This window comes from Pelophylax lessonae (assembly GCF_965119305.1).
Source record: "Pelophylax lessonae genome assembly, chromosome: 13".
Lineage (NCBI taxonomy): Eukaryota > Metazoa > Chordata > Amphibia > Anura > Ranidae > Pelophylax > Pelophylax lessonae.
In genome coordinates, this window is record NC_138780.1 from 59,769,955 (window position 1) to 59,785,209 (window position 15,255).

The 15,255-nt window shown below is 46.8% G+C and overlaps 1 protein-coding gene across 1 annotated transcript in view; it reads right to left on the minus strand.

The window, feature by feature from the left end:
* Positions 1-15,255, minus strand: part of RTF1 (RTF1 homolog, Paf1/RNA polymerase II complex component) — a 588,556-nt gene that overhangs the window by 95,211 nt on the left and 478,090 nt on the right. Inside the window, exon 16 of the mRNA XM_082242851.1 lies at positions 3,503-3,598. Within this exon, the coding sequence (XP_082098977.1) occupies positions 3,503-3,598 (96 nt within the window). The remainder of the gene's footprint in view (positions 1-3,502; positions 3,599-15,255) is intronic.

Sequence of the window (15,255 nt, forward strand, 5' to 3'; positions counted from 1 at the left end):
CAGTAAGCGTTTGTGGGGAACGGTGTCAAAGGCCTTTGCAAAGTCCAAGTACACCACATCCATAGGCTTACCTTTATCTAGGTGGCAGCTCACTTCATCATAGAAGGTTAACGATTTTTCATGAATCCATGCTGATGACTACTAATAATATTTTCATTACTAAAGTCTTGTATGTGGTCCCTTAACATCCCCTCCAAAATCTTGCAGACTACTGATGTAAGGCTGACCGGCCTATAGTTACCCGGTATATATCTCGGCCCCTTTTTAAATATTGGTACCACGTTGGCTTTTTTCCAATCAGCTGGCACCATACCCGTCTGTAAGCTATCCTTAAAGATCAAGAATAATGGTCTGGGTCACGCTCGCAGGCCAGACTGGGAAGACCGTAAGGCTCTAGGATATCCAGTGCGTCGCCCAGTCCAGCTGTTGATTGTAGTTCACACAGGAACAGGTTGATTGTAGGTCACATAGGAACAAAAAGGAAAATAATTAATTTAAATGGAAAAAATGACAGGACCGCAGATCCCAACAGAGGACCAAGTCCTTACTCCTGACTAGGCAGAAAAAAATAGAGTCCTACAGCAGGAAGTGATGGTATACCCCCTGAGACTGCCTCAGGGGCTTAGTAAAAATTGTTTCCGCCTAGTCCTACTCCTGAAGAGAGAGCAGCATAACCCCCAATGGTCTAGAACAGTGGTCCTCAACCCTGGCCTACAGGGCCCACTAACAGGCCAGATTTTCAAGATAACTGAAATACATCCCAGGTGATCTAATTTGCTGCTTAGCGATTGCAGTCCTCTAGTCTGCATCTCCCCAAGGTAATACCTAAAATCTGGCCTGTTAGTGGGCCCTGTACGCCAGGGTTGAGGACCACTGGTCTAGAAGACATGGATCTGTGTCCGTCAGTGAATGAAAGAGAAATTACTTTTTTTGCAAGAAAATTACTTCGAACCCCCAAATATTATAATATATATATATATATATATATATATATATATTTAGCAGAGACCCTATAGAATAAAATGGGGCATGTTTCAATGTTTTATGTTACACGGTATTTGCGCAGCGTTTTTTAAAACGCAATTTTAAACAAAAAAAAAAAAAAAACAGTAAAGTTAGCCCAATTTTTATGTATAATGTGAAAGATGATGTTATGCCGAGTAAATAAGATACTGAACATGTCACGCTTTAAAACGCCTTTAGCGGTTACCAGTTGCACAGGAGGTCTGGTGCTCTAATTATTGCTATCGCTCTGACGTTCGCGACAATACCTCGCGTGTGGGCGATCACCATTTACATATGCATGCTGGAGTAACATATGCATTCACATTTGCACGTAAGCACAGGGGGCTGATGTGCTTTAAAATTATTATTATTTCATGCACTTTAATTTTTTTTTTTTGTACAATCGCTATCACAAGGGATGAACAACATCCCTTGTGACAGCATGGGCTGTGACAGGTCCTCTTTATGGGGAGATTTGCGGTTTATTAGACCCCAAATCTCTCCTGTGGCCCCCCATGCAGCTGATCAGACCGAGATCGGTCTGATCGGCTGCTTCCCTGGCCATTGGTGACAAGGTAAACAAAGAGGCGGAACCGGAAATGACAAATACTAGTCCCTCCTGGTTTCCAGGGTTACAGAGAGAGGGGAACAATGTCAGTTCCTCTCTCTCTCTGTACCAGTCAGCCATCGCCGCCCGCCCCGTTGGGACCGGAGAACCTAGGAGAGGTGGCGGCAGGTGGGACCCCTTTCCGCCACCCGCAGAAGTGATCAAGTGGCTAATGAGCCACTTGGATCACTTCTGCAATGTAGAGAATCGCCGTCTGCAAACAATGGTACTGGGATCATGCTTGTAGGTGCAGGCATCATCCAAGTATAACCACTGAAAACCCAAAAATGTACAGGTACGTCCTTGGGTGGGAAGTGGTTAAAAAAGCATTACAGCTCATCAATTTAGAGTTAACTAGAAGTTCTTGTGCTAGAATTATTGTTCTCACTTTGACGTTTGCAGCGATAATGTCACGTGCATGGTGCGACCGTGGTTTACATACATGTACGCACCCTGGGTGTGCATTTGCGCAGGTGTGAGGGGCAACAGGGATTTTAGCCTTTTTTTTCCCATTTAATATTTTTTCTTTTTTTTTTACTTTTTATTTTTTCTATTTATTTTTATGTGATTGCTATCATAAGGGGTTAAATAAACCCCTGTGTAAAAGCATTGGGCAGGTGACAGGTATTTTTTTGGGCAAAATTAGGGGTCTAATAGACCCCAACCTCTCCCCTGCCCTTCACCCAATCTGGCCCCTAGCCAGGAAAGTGTGCATATGAAACCGGAAGTGACATCACTTCCATTGTTTGCATGTGAGATTAAGGCACGGATTTGCCTTGGTCTCACTGCAGTCTCTCTCCCCCCAACAGATGTGTTCCCAGGCGTCGGTAAGCGCTAGACAGTCCGGGAACCACAGGAGAAGGGGGACAAAGCTCAGCAAGCTCTGTGAAAGTGGTCGGCAGCTATGGAGCTGCCGCATCACTTTGAAGACGATCGCCTGCTCCACAAGACCCACACAGACTGATGGCTGCTACAGCTTGTGATCAAAGGTTCACTCTTTGGACGTACATAGATTTTTGATAGAGACTGCTGTTTGTCTTATTGTGGAACTACTATACACTGTGGATCCTTTGGTCCCGGTTTATTTGTATGGGTAAAAAGTAAAATGTGAAACTCCTGTCAAAGATTTAACACTGTAATAGTAACTCAAAATACATGCTCATGGAAGACTTAAGAATTGAAGGTTAAGGCCTCTTGAACATGGGTGTCATACGTTACTGATGTTTACGAAGGAACTCGTGATGTCCCTGTGAAAGGGCCCAAAAGACCAGGGTAATGAGGAGTATAGGCGAGTAAAGGTGTGCAAGTGTATAGACAAGTTCTTCTTCATTTCATTTAATTCTTCATTTTTAAACGAGTAAACACACGTAAATTACTGCAATCAAATGAAACATTTTATATTTTGGTTTTAATGCTCTGTACTCAGCACTGCATTACTGATCTTTACTCAGCTATGTGAAATGTCCCATAGACAATAATGCATCTCATGTCAGATCAGTAAAAAAAAGCATTTTTACTCAAGTGTGCAACAGACCTTCTAGTGGTTGTAAACCCCATTCAGGAAATCTGACCTAGGCACATATATCTGTAGTGTTAACTTATCTCTCTCTAAAGCTCTCAGTGCGGTGTCTTTCTGCTGCTCCATTCCTCCGTTATGTTAACGGTTCGATGGAGAGAACTTAGAGGTAGATAAGCAGAGAGCTGGTCTATGCAGACTGCAGCTCTGTACGTTCCTTTGTTCCTCTGCCTATGTAGAGGGGGGGGGGTGCCTTTCTTCCAATCAGCTCACACACAGTGTAAGCACAGACTCCACACCCACTGCTGGAAGAGGAAAAAAAATTGTAACACGATCTGTACTTTCTAAAGAGTGTAGAAAGAGCTACTTCTTACCGTGACCTTGTCTTTGGATGTGTCCAGAATACCAGTTGATCCATACTTTGCATTCAGTTGAGCAATAATAGCTGCCTGGACTGCAGGATCTCTGGACTGTAATAAGCAAACTATATGTTAGAATGTCTTCACACATTTGCAGCTGTTGAAGTACAGAAAATATATAACACTCAGAGGCAAGCAGCATTTGACTTTGGTTCATTGCTCATTTACGACATACAGGAAAAAAATTGATTTTTGTAAGAACTTACCGTAAAATCTTTTTCTCTGAAGTTCGACAGACGCAGCTCCATCTAATCAGAGACTATAGAGTTATGCTCCTCCTATCAGGAATAGGCACTAGGCAGGAAAAAAGCTTAACCACACCTATGGGGGCTGGCCCTGCAGGCATAACCCCACACGCCCTGCCATCATCAAAAAGTTAAGTTGTAGAGGGGCGGGTGCTGTGTCTGTCGATGGACTTCAGAGAAAATGATTTTATGGCAAGTTCTTACAAAAATCCAGTTTTCTCTATCGTTCGACAGACGCAGCTCCATCTAGTCAGACTATAGGGATGTCCCAAAGCAGTATATTCATGAGCGGTGGGAAGACAAAGCAAACTGAAATGCAACTCCCCAAAGGCTAAACTTAGCCAACCAGGGAACATGGAGCTCAACCAGGAACAACTGGAGTTCACCCCGAACACACAATACACCCTCAAAGAGAAAAAAAAAAAAAAAAAAACAGTTCTCTTTATACAGCAGCCTACAAAACCTTGCGGCCAAAAGAAGCATCCGAAGATGCCAACACATCTGCTTTGTAAAATTATGTAAACCTATGCACAGACAACCAAGTTGCCACCTTGCAAGCTTGCAGCACTGACGCCTGATATCGAAAAGCCCAAGAGGCACTCCGCGCTCTCGTAGAATGCGCCTTCACCGGGAAAGGAGGAACCAGACCCTTCAGTGAATAAGCCTGAACTACCACCTGCCTGATCCATCTGGAAATGGTTGCCGCAGATGCAGCCAATCCCTTACAAGATCCTTTGGTAAGGATAAGAAACGCGTCTGATCTTCTAAAAAGGACTCAGTGGTCCCCAGAAAGACCCTGATGGCCCGAACCACCCAATTATCAGGAATCAAGGAGGTCCAGGGTTCCAGAAAGAAACAGACGTCCCCCCACCCCAGAATCGGGTGAGGGCGCACCTTCATGCAGACGAGGACTTGTCTGCAGGTCCAGATTGGCCAGTCTTTGCTTTCCCTGACCAAGGCTTCTTGGATTTGGGAAGATGATGCTCTTACACCCCCCCCCCCCCCCTGTAATACCTTTGATCAACTCGTCCAGAGAGGATCCAAACAGCCTCTCCCCTAAGAAGGGAAGATCAGTCAAGGCTTTTTTAGAAGCCCGGTCCACTGACCAGATTTTTAGCCACACCGTGAGCATAACAGCAATCCCCACTGGCGATGCCCTCGCCACCAATGGGACTGAATCCCGGGACGTAGCACACATGAACACCAGGGCTTGAGCCAACTGGTTCAGTAGTTCCAACACCGCAGGGGGGAACTGTTCAGCTCCCAAGTTATTTTAAGTAATTTCACCAATTCCGTAGCAGTCTGCACTACCAAAACATTTACAAAGGTAGACTTTAATATGTGACCGGCTACCACCTGTAAATGGCCGGACAAGGATTCCACCTGTTTATCCACGGGGTCCACAAAAGTTGGAGACTTCCACCGTTACGAGTCACTTTATTCAACCTGGACACCGGGGGATCCACTTTTGGTGGTAGAGTCCCCCCTAGCAGACACTGCCTCCGCAAAGGGGAAACGGCGTGCAAAATGCTTAGGCCCCACCAACATGTGCTTAATGCACCACCATTGTTCATCCACAATAGTATAAAACAGGTGTTCCCTTGCCCGATTTACGGAATTTGCGGGAGCCAAAAGACACCGCGTAACCGGCGCTGTGGATTCATCAGCCAATTTTAAAGTTTTCCGCACTGAAACTATCAGAGCTTCCACCAAAGCATGCTCCCGTGCGGTGGCTTAGGAGGACAGGTCCTCTTCACCGTCAGAATGCGACGACACCAACCCCTCAGGGTGGTCTGCAGCTGCGGTGGCCATGTCTATCCCAGAGTCCGAAGACCCTGCTGATGGGGGTGAGGGTGGAAGGCGTTTGCAGCTGGCAGCACTAGCATTGACAAAATCTACCTTAGACATCAGATTTTGCAAAAAAAAACTAATCTCTGGCTGCGACTGTGAACCAAAAGGTCCCGCAATCACTTCCAGGGGGTCTGCAGGTGAAATGTCATCCTGGGACTCCATGTTACAGTTTTTAGAATATTTGGGCAGTGTCTCTTTAAGACCGCCAAAAACGAGGTCCCACCGCTATAAGTGCGGGCTCAGAATCCCTGGTTATAAGATAATAGAGTGAAGAAAAACCCACAGGGAACCCCAGGAAAATGTTACCAGACCACAGAGGAGACTTCCAGCCCGATCTGTGCAAAAACAAAACTGACAGTACAGGAAGAGGAAGAGAAAACTCTGCCTCTATATGTTCAAAACCATGCCGCATGCTTATCCAGCCTATGAACCTCAGGAAAATGGGGAATTCTAGAAAATCCTGCCCATAGAATCTAATAAGAATATAAAAATCATGATCCCCAGCAAAATGGCGGCCCCCACGGCGCACCATGTGGTCTCCAGGACCCCCCAAAAGGGTACCGAGAACAATAGGCATCTGAAGGTCCCTTTTCAGGAGCCCACACAGGACAAGTCACCCCCCTCAAATAAGCGCCACAACGGCTGCATTATTACCGCCCCCCAAGGTAAAAACCTGCTAGGGGTAGGGGAATGCCGAGGGGTACACAGGACTAGTCCTCCGAGGTGCCAGGGGCACCGAGGTAGCCCCTAAGGTCCGACTATTCCAGGGAAGAGCCCACGTCCACCCTGAGACCGCCAGGGGTTTTTGGGGTACAATTTACTCACCATATCACGGTACCAGGTGGGCGCCATTCCGAAACAGATCACCTCCCGCCCGGGATGGGGGTGCTGTCAGCCAAAGGGAAGCTGTGACTCGGGGCGTTCCAGGTAGTGTGCATCCCAGCGAGATGGTCCACTCGCAGGCTCTTCCCCATCTGTCGGGGCACTGTCGTGGTGAGGCCTCGTGCTGGACTATAACCTGCTTATGCTTGATGGCCAGACTGGGAGACCTTAAGGATCTAGATTATCCAGTGCCAAACCTCAGCTGGCTGTTGCTTGTAGTTCCTCTGGATCTTGGTCCCCAGAAACTAACTAGTGAAAATATAAAAAAAAAAAAAAAATCAAACTAACAAAGTTTCCTATAATAGCTAAGACAGAAGTCCCAGCAGGAAGCTAGGCACAAAAACTGCTTGATGATAGCAGGGGGTGTGTCAAGCTTTTTTCCTGCCTAGTGGCTATCCCGGATAGGAGCAGAATAACCCTATAATCTCTGACTAGATGGAGCTGCTTCTGTCGATGAACGATAGAGAAAGTTATATTATTTGAAAGCACTATCAGTATCCACATGTATCAAGTATTCTGGAATTTATGCTGAGAAGATTGATTTTTGTATACATTAAACACTTGCCTACTGGGCACTTAAACCCCCTTCCTGCCTAGGCCAATTTTCAGCTTTCAGTTGAATGACAAATGCGAGGTCATGCAACACTATGCAAATTACATTATCATTGTTTTTTTCCACACAAATAAAGCTTACTTTTGGTGGCATTTAGTGCCGGTTCACACTAACGCGGCACGACTTCGGGGGCGACCTGGGAAGTCGCGTGCACCACGACTTGCACGGACTTCATATAATGAATGGCAAGTCGCTTCGATGTCGCCCCGAAGTAGTGCAGGAACTACTTTCTAAGTCAGAGCGACTTGAGTCGCTCCTATTAGAACGGTTCCCGTAGCACTGCATGGACCGCGACTTGTCAGGCTGACCAGTAGCGTGAATGGGCACTTAATCACTACCGGGGTTTTTATTTTTTGCTTAACAAAATAATACTGAAAAATTTGTAAAAAAAAAAAAAAAAAAAAAAAAAAAAACAACAGTTTTCATAGTGTGTTATAACATTTTTCAAAAAGGTAGTTTTTCTCCTTCATTGATGTGCACTGATAGGCACTGGTAGGTGACACTGATAGGGACTGATAGGTGGCACTGGTGGGCACAGATGAGGCAGTGTGGTGATTGGCATTATTTTTCTCCTCACGCTGTTAGCGTGAGGGAAAAAAAAAGCAGATTACTGGTTCGGTTTACATCGCATGATCAGATATCATTGGCTGACAGCCGATTACGCGGTAATGGGCCGGGATTACCTAACTCCGATCTATGATCAGCCGAGTCTTGTGGACTTGCTGATCACAGAGCGAGCCAAGCGTGCCAGGCGGAGGGAGCGCAGGCAGCTCATGCACGGGAGGACGTACATGGACGCCATCCTGGCAATTCAGGTCCATGCCGTAGCCGTCTTTCGGCTATAGCATGGGCAGGAAGAGGTTAATGCCATGTTTGACAAAAGGTTGTACTATAATGTCAATAGTTTATTAGGCAACTGTAAAAAAAAAAAAAAAATATCACTGCTTTTACAGCTTTTTGTTAAAGTCTTCTGTTACAATAATCTACTAAAATATTTTTCTTTACTAATGTTTTTCTACATAAACCAGCTTGAAATTCAAGGTTACGTAATCATCACCAGTAGCAGAGATATGCAATTCCAATCACCCGACGCCCGGGACATGCAGTTCTAGACACGGTCAGGTGTTTTTTTGTTTACAATTAGCCCTGTTGTGGGCAAGCAGTTGGGTTTGCCGTCAACTCAAACATTTGTATCTATTTTGGCCAGAAGATGGCATGAGGCCTCTGCTGAAGATCCCAGCTTTGCACTACCCAAGGCTCCTGTGCTTGCTTGAGGTGCCATATCTGGATGCCCAAGGGCAAAAAGTCCTCACACTTCCTGGCAAGCGGGGGTCGGATGGAATCCTGTCCTTAACTCGGCTCGATAGTCTCCCAAGATGCCACAGACTCCCTCTGCTGGCTTCTCCAGGCAGACACAGCATGCGACCTCAGCACCTCACTCTACCGATACAGCAGAAGACCAGATGGCTCGCGTCTCATTTCCTATTCCTACTCCTTCAATTTTAAGGAGATCCTCCCTCACTGTCTCAAGAGTCCTCTATGGCCTCAAGCCCTGTCAGTTGGGCTGATTGGGATCTCAGCGACATCTTGCGCTCCCTCCCCTCCCGACTGGATGACATGGCACAGAGGATAGAGGGCGCCTTTTGGATTATAGTTGGGACCCTTATTTATTATACGGGGTCACTGCTATCATGCTGCCCTTTGCCTTTTTATGGAGGTTACAGTGAAATGAGTGTGTCTTGGCTCCCCCAATCCCATCTCCCTCATCCCTCCAGCTCCCCTCCTCTTACCCCTCCTCCCCCTAAACATACCTGCTCCTGCCCCTTCACTATCCCTACCCCCCCCCACCTTTTCTAATCTTTAACCCCTTCCTCATTCATCACAGTGTGTTTATGTTTGCCGTCTTGTTTTTGCTAGGGTTGGTTGGAGACATGGGTGGTGGTGGGGGTTTTCCCCCTCTGCCATGTATAGTATTTAATGCTGGTTTTGCCTGATATTCTAAGACAACCTTTACCCACTGCCGCTCCGGGCTCAGTCACAGTACAACCCCTGGGCAATGGATCCTAGGCAGCTAAAGTGTGGGTGTTTAGCCTGTGGCCCTTCGGTTGCTGCTGGGCTGGTTGTTGCCTCTGCCTTTGGAAGTCATGCTTGTGACTGTCGGCCTTGCAGGGCTGGTGGCTCCATTGCAGCTAGGGGGGGCAAAGGGTTGGCACCCAGGAACTACAGCCTGTCCACTGGGGGAGTCTGTCAGCAGATGTAGTTTATGACTGGCTTAAAACCCAATAGAAGCGAGGGGAAAGGTCATGGTAGGCAGGTCGCAAGCAGACCAGGTCGTCTCTCGCTTCTATTGGGTTTTTCCCCAGGCGGCGCAGGGGCAGAAGTCGTGGGTTCCTGGGAGGACTTTTGTTAGTTCCCCTTGTCTTTTCAGGATATAATTGCCATTGCTCCATTTTTTCTAAGTTGTTAGTTGCCAATAGAGGGCCACTCTTTGGATCTGTCTCTCACCTAGTGGTTAAGGACTTTAGATCATGCTTTTTGTTTTATAGCTTTCCATGAGCGCCGAATTGGCACTTCTGTGTTATGGTTATTTGGCTGTCTGGTTGATGGTGAGCTTTCTGCCAGTAGGGTATGTGACCGCTGCATATTCATCTCTTGTGAAACATTACTGTGGGAAACACTCCTTTTCTGACGGTTCACGTTCATCTCTGTAACGGCTTCTCATAGACCTTTTACTTTTAATTAATGCATACCTGTACTTAGTAGATCTGAGCAATCTCTTCCCCCATCCTCCTCTACTCTGGGTGAAGGAACTGCGCTCCTTCTCTGTTTTGGGAACAGGGAGTTCATTTTAACCACTCAGTCACAGAGTTATGTTTATGTGTCGCATAGCGTTATGTCTTTATGGGTAGTAATCCCCATTCAGTACTACTGCTTTATTCATTTGTTTGGCTTTCCTTTTGCTGGTTACTCTACAGAGCACATATCGTACACCATAAGAGTAATGTTGAGACTGGGTTCTGGTTTAAACAAATAATCAGCCAAGCGCTCACTCCGAAGGGGAAGACTGGCGTGCTACTCTCCTCAGGCAGGGAACTCCAAACGGATGCATAAAAGAAAGGAAAAGGAGGCGCAAACACCTAGTGCATTACCCGTGGTACTGTTTAAAATGATTAAAATGCTGAATGCATACTCACAAACATGAAGAATAAAAATCGCACTGCAAATTCCCGTCACCCATGTGTTGGACAATGTCCTGGAAATTGCAACCGCTAATGCGTTTCGGGAGTCAAGCTCCCTTCCTCAGAGCTCTGAGGAAGGGAGCTTGACTCCCGAAACGCGTTAGCGGTCGCAATTTCCAGGACATGGTCCAACACATGGGTGACGGGAATTTGCAGTACGATTTTTATTCTTCATGTTTGTGAGTATGCATTCAGCATTTTAATAAATCATTTTAAACAGTACCACTGGTAATGCACTAGGTGTTTGCGCCTCCTTTTCCTTTCTTTTATGGGTTCTGGTTTGCCTCATTCCCTCTTCTCTCCCCCCCCCACCAGATATCAGATTACCCTTTTTATGCCCAGGCATCGGGAGCTTTCTAAAAACCCTTTTTTTTTTGTTTTGGTTAAACATTTTTGGTTAAAATTGTTTTTTTTTTATCAGGACAAGTGGGTTGTAATGAGGGATAAGTAGATTGGGACTCTGATTTAGTCCATTGTACAAGTAGTTTTTTTTTTTTTTTAAATATATCCAAAACAATGCAGAATGGAACTAAAATATTTTATTTCCCAAACATTTTACATGGATGCAGGCTAAGTGCTCAACATCTTTCATTACTTCTACTTTCCAATGATCACAAATCTAACGATTCACAGTAGGCACTTCTGGAAAAGTAGGCTGCAGAAGAATTTGTGAGGGGTAAACTGTAGAAACAAAAGGATGCCATATGCCTGCCTAGTCTTTCACCAAATACACTTCAACCCCAGACACTTTCACCCCACTCCTGTCCAAGCCAATCTTCAGATTTCAGCGTTGACACACTTTGAATGCCTATTGCTCAGCCATGCAACTCTGTACACAAATTACATTTTTAGCCCTTTTTTATTTATTTTTAGACAGATAGAGCTTTCTTTTGATGATATTTAATCATCTTTCTCCTGTGAATATATATATATATATATATATATATATATATATTAGGCTTGTGACTATCAGATTTTCATGCTGCGATTAATTAAGGTTTTGCCACGGTATACGGTATTATCACGGTATAAAATTATTAAATTTCTACCTCACTTGAATTTCATTGCTGAATTTAGGGACTTTGGTTCACTTTTGCACATTATTATATAGTCAGTCAGTACAGACTCTGTGAACCAGGCCTAAAATAAGTCATCAATCAGTGTCTGGCCTACCTGGTGATGACTGGTCCAGGCGCTCGGCTCTGATCCGATGGCCTGGTCATTAAGGGGGCAAATTCTTGTGGTCCAGAAGTGGTTAAACCTGAAGGAGGACCGGTGTTATTTATAAATTACTTTACTATTGCTTTAGGCCTGGTTCACATGTATGCGGGTTAGCGGCCCACATTTGCAAAGGCATAGCAGCCCATTGATTTGAATGGGCTGTTATGCCCCATTTTCCGCAGAAAAAAGAAGCATGCAGCATTTTTAAAAAATTCAGTGGCCTTGAAATCCATCCTGCTTTTGCACCATGCGGCTTACCTGCAGTTCCTGCTCTGGCAAGCTTTCTGCGTTTTTTTATATACGTGGGCCCAGCATTAAAAAACAGTTTGCGTGTGCAGCAACTGCAGGTAAGTCGCATGGTGCAAAAGAAAGATGGATTTCACGGCCACTGCATTTTTTAAAATTCTGCATGCACCTTTTTTCAGCTGAAAATGCAGGCATAGCAGCTCAAGCCCATTCGAATCAATGGGCTGCTATGCCTGTGCAAATGTGGGTTGCCAACCTGCATACATGTGAACCAGACCTAAAGCAATAGTACAGTAATTTATAGATAAAAACACCGGTCCTCCTGCAGGTTTAACCACTTCTGGACCAGAAGGATTTGCCCCCTTAATGACCAGGACATCGGAGCTGAGCGCCAGGACCAGTCATCACCAGGTAGGCCAGACACTGCTTGATGGCTATATAATAATGTAATGTGGGCTGCTATATATCTCTCTCTATCTATCTCTCTCTATATCTATCAACTTGCCTTGTAGTAGGCAGTGTTTCTGTCTGTGTATGAGCCTTGGAAGAAGCATGCAGGTGTGTGCTGTGAGGCGTCTGATTGGTTACAGGGAGGAGCTAAGCTCTCTCACTCTAGGATTCTATTACCAGAGCTGTTTCTATTGAGTGAGTGAACTGTTGAGTGAATGAGTCATCCAGCTCACTGAAATGTATCAATTCAAAAGGCAGACTTGGAGAGCAGAGAAACACAGTATTTTAAAAATGACCACAATAATACCGTGGGTAACCAATACCGCGATATATCGAATTACCGAAAACCGGCACATCTCTAGTTGTTACTGGCCCGGCTATTTGCGTTACCTTCTATATTGGTTGCGTTGCTTTCCCACCCCTCATACCTGCACTGCTTTGGGACGCCCCATTAGTGAAGGCCAATACCATCGGGAAGCGACTGTCAGAGGACGTAAGAGAAAACGGAATTTTTGTAAAATCTTACCTGTAAAATTCCTTTCTCTGAGTCCTCCGACAGTCGCCGCCTCTTCATATTCATCACATATGGGGTATTAGACTTTGCTCCGAAGGAGTAGCTAGGCAACATAATATGTTAACATTAAAGCTTTTAACATATCCCACCCTCAAGGGGTGGTCCCCTCAGTCAATACCCTCCTACTTCCTGCAACCATATCTCAGTTTCAGTGGAATAGCAGTAGAGTATACAACCAAACTCCAAAAGAGGGGCGGGGGCGGCGACTGTCGGAGGACTCAGAGAAAGGAATTTTACAGGTAAGATTTTACAAAAATTCCGTTTTCTCTTACGTCCTCCGACAGTCGCCGCCTCTTCATATTCGTCACATATGGGGACGTCCCAAAGCAGTGCAAACATGAGGGGTGGGAAACGCATCCGCGCCGAAAGGCAACGCAGTCTCCGCATCAAAGAAAGGAACCTTACCAAAGGAAGGAAACCAGCTGGGCTAAAGGAAAAAATAATTGCTCAACAGGAGCAACAACCCAGGAAAAGACAAAGAACCAGGGGATAAACAAACTTATCCCAACAGCCAGAGGTCCCCAACAAGGGACCCTAGGGAATTGCCGCACTAAGAACCTTGCGGCCAAAGGAAGCATCCGCCGATGCCTGAACATCTACTTTGTAGAACTTTGTGAAAGTGTGCACGGTCGACCAGGTCGCCGCCTTACACACCTGGGCTACAGAAGCCCCATGACGACAGGCCCAAGACGTACTCAGAGATCTAGTAGAGTGCACCTTCACAGGCACAGGGGGAACCTTCCCCTGCAAAGCATAGGCCTGTTCAATGGTCTGCCTGAAACATTTGGCGATGGTAGAGGCCGACGCCGCCATGCCCTTCCGAGGACCCTCTGGAAGAACAAACAAGGAATCCGTCTTTCGAAAAGACTCAGTCGATTTAAGGTAAACCCTTATCGCCCGAACAACATCCAAAGAATGTAGTCTCACCTCTTTCGGATGTTTTGGCTTCGCGCACAGCGAAGGCAAGACAATATCCTCATTAAGATGGAATTCCGTAACTCGCTTCGGAAGAAAAGAAGGATTAGGTCGCAAGACCACCTTATCCAAATGAACAACCAGATACGGAGACTTGCAGGACAAAGCCGCCAGCTCCGACACTCTGCGAGCCGAAGTGATCGCAACCAAAAAGGCGACCTTTTTGGACAACATAGACAACGAGATCTCCCTGATCTGTTCAAAAGGAGCACGTTGTAACACAGATAAAACGAGATTCAAGTCCCAAGGGGGCAGAGGATCCCTCCTAGGAGGAACCAGATGCCGCACTCCCTGAACAAAAGTGCCAACCAAGGAGTTGGAAGCCACGGGACGTTGAAACAGAACGGCCAGCGCAGACACCTGACCCTTTATCGTAGCCAGCGCCAAACGCTGATCGACACCTGTTTGAAGGAAGGACAGCACTCGGGGTGAAAACCCCCTGGACTCACACCAGGCAAAATAGGCCTTCCAAGTACGGTAGTAAACCTTCCCCGAGGAAGACTTCCTCGCGTTGATCAAGGTATGAACGACCTCCGGGGAGAGACCCTTCTCCTTCAGGACCTCGGTCTCAACAGCCAGGCCGTCAAAGCCAGCGACTGTAAAGCAGGATGGTATATCGGCCCTTGAGACAGGAGATCGTCTCGAAGAGGTAGACGCCACGGGGCGTCGACCGCCAGATTAACGAGGTCTGCGTACCAGGACCGGCAAGGCCAGTCCGGCGCCACAAGAATCACCGTGCTGCGTTCCGATTGTAACCTGCGAAGGAACCTGGACAGCAACTGAATCGGTGGAAACGCGTACATCAGCTTGTACTGATGCCACGGGGCCACTAACGCGTCCGACGCGTCTGCCCGAGGGTCGCACGTCCTTGCCACGAACCTCCTCACCTTGTTGTTGAGACGAGACGCGAACAGGTCCACATCTGGAAGACCCCACTTCGCGCACAACATCTGGAAGACAGCCGGGTGGAGAGACCATTCCCCCTGATCCAGGGTCTGGCGACTCAGATAGTCCGCCTGCCAGTTCTCCACCCCCGGAATGTTCCCCAGCCGTTATCGCCGGGACATGAGTCTCGGCCCAAGTCAGAATGTCGGCCACTTCTCGAGCCGCTCGGGCACTCCTGGTGCCCCCTTGGTGGTTGATGTAGGCCACCGCCGTGGCATTGTCCGTCTGCACCCGAATCGGGCAGCCCTGCAGCCGGTCCGTCCAGCGATGAAGACAGAGATTTATTGCACGCAATTCCAGAATGTTGATCGGAAGGGAGGACTCCCCCTCCGACCAAGTTCCCTGGGCGGACAGAACGCCCAGAACACCACCCCAGCCCGACAGGCTGGCATCCGTGGTGATCACCGTCCACGAGATAGGACGAAACGACTTGCCCCTGGACACCATCGGGGACTGGAGCCACCACA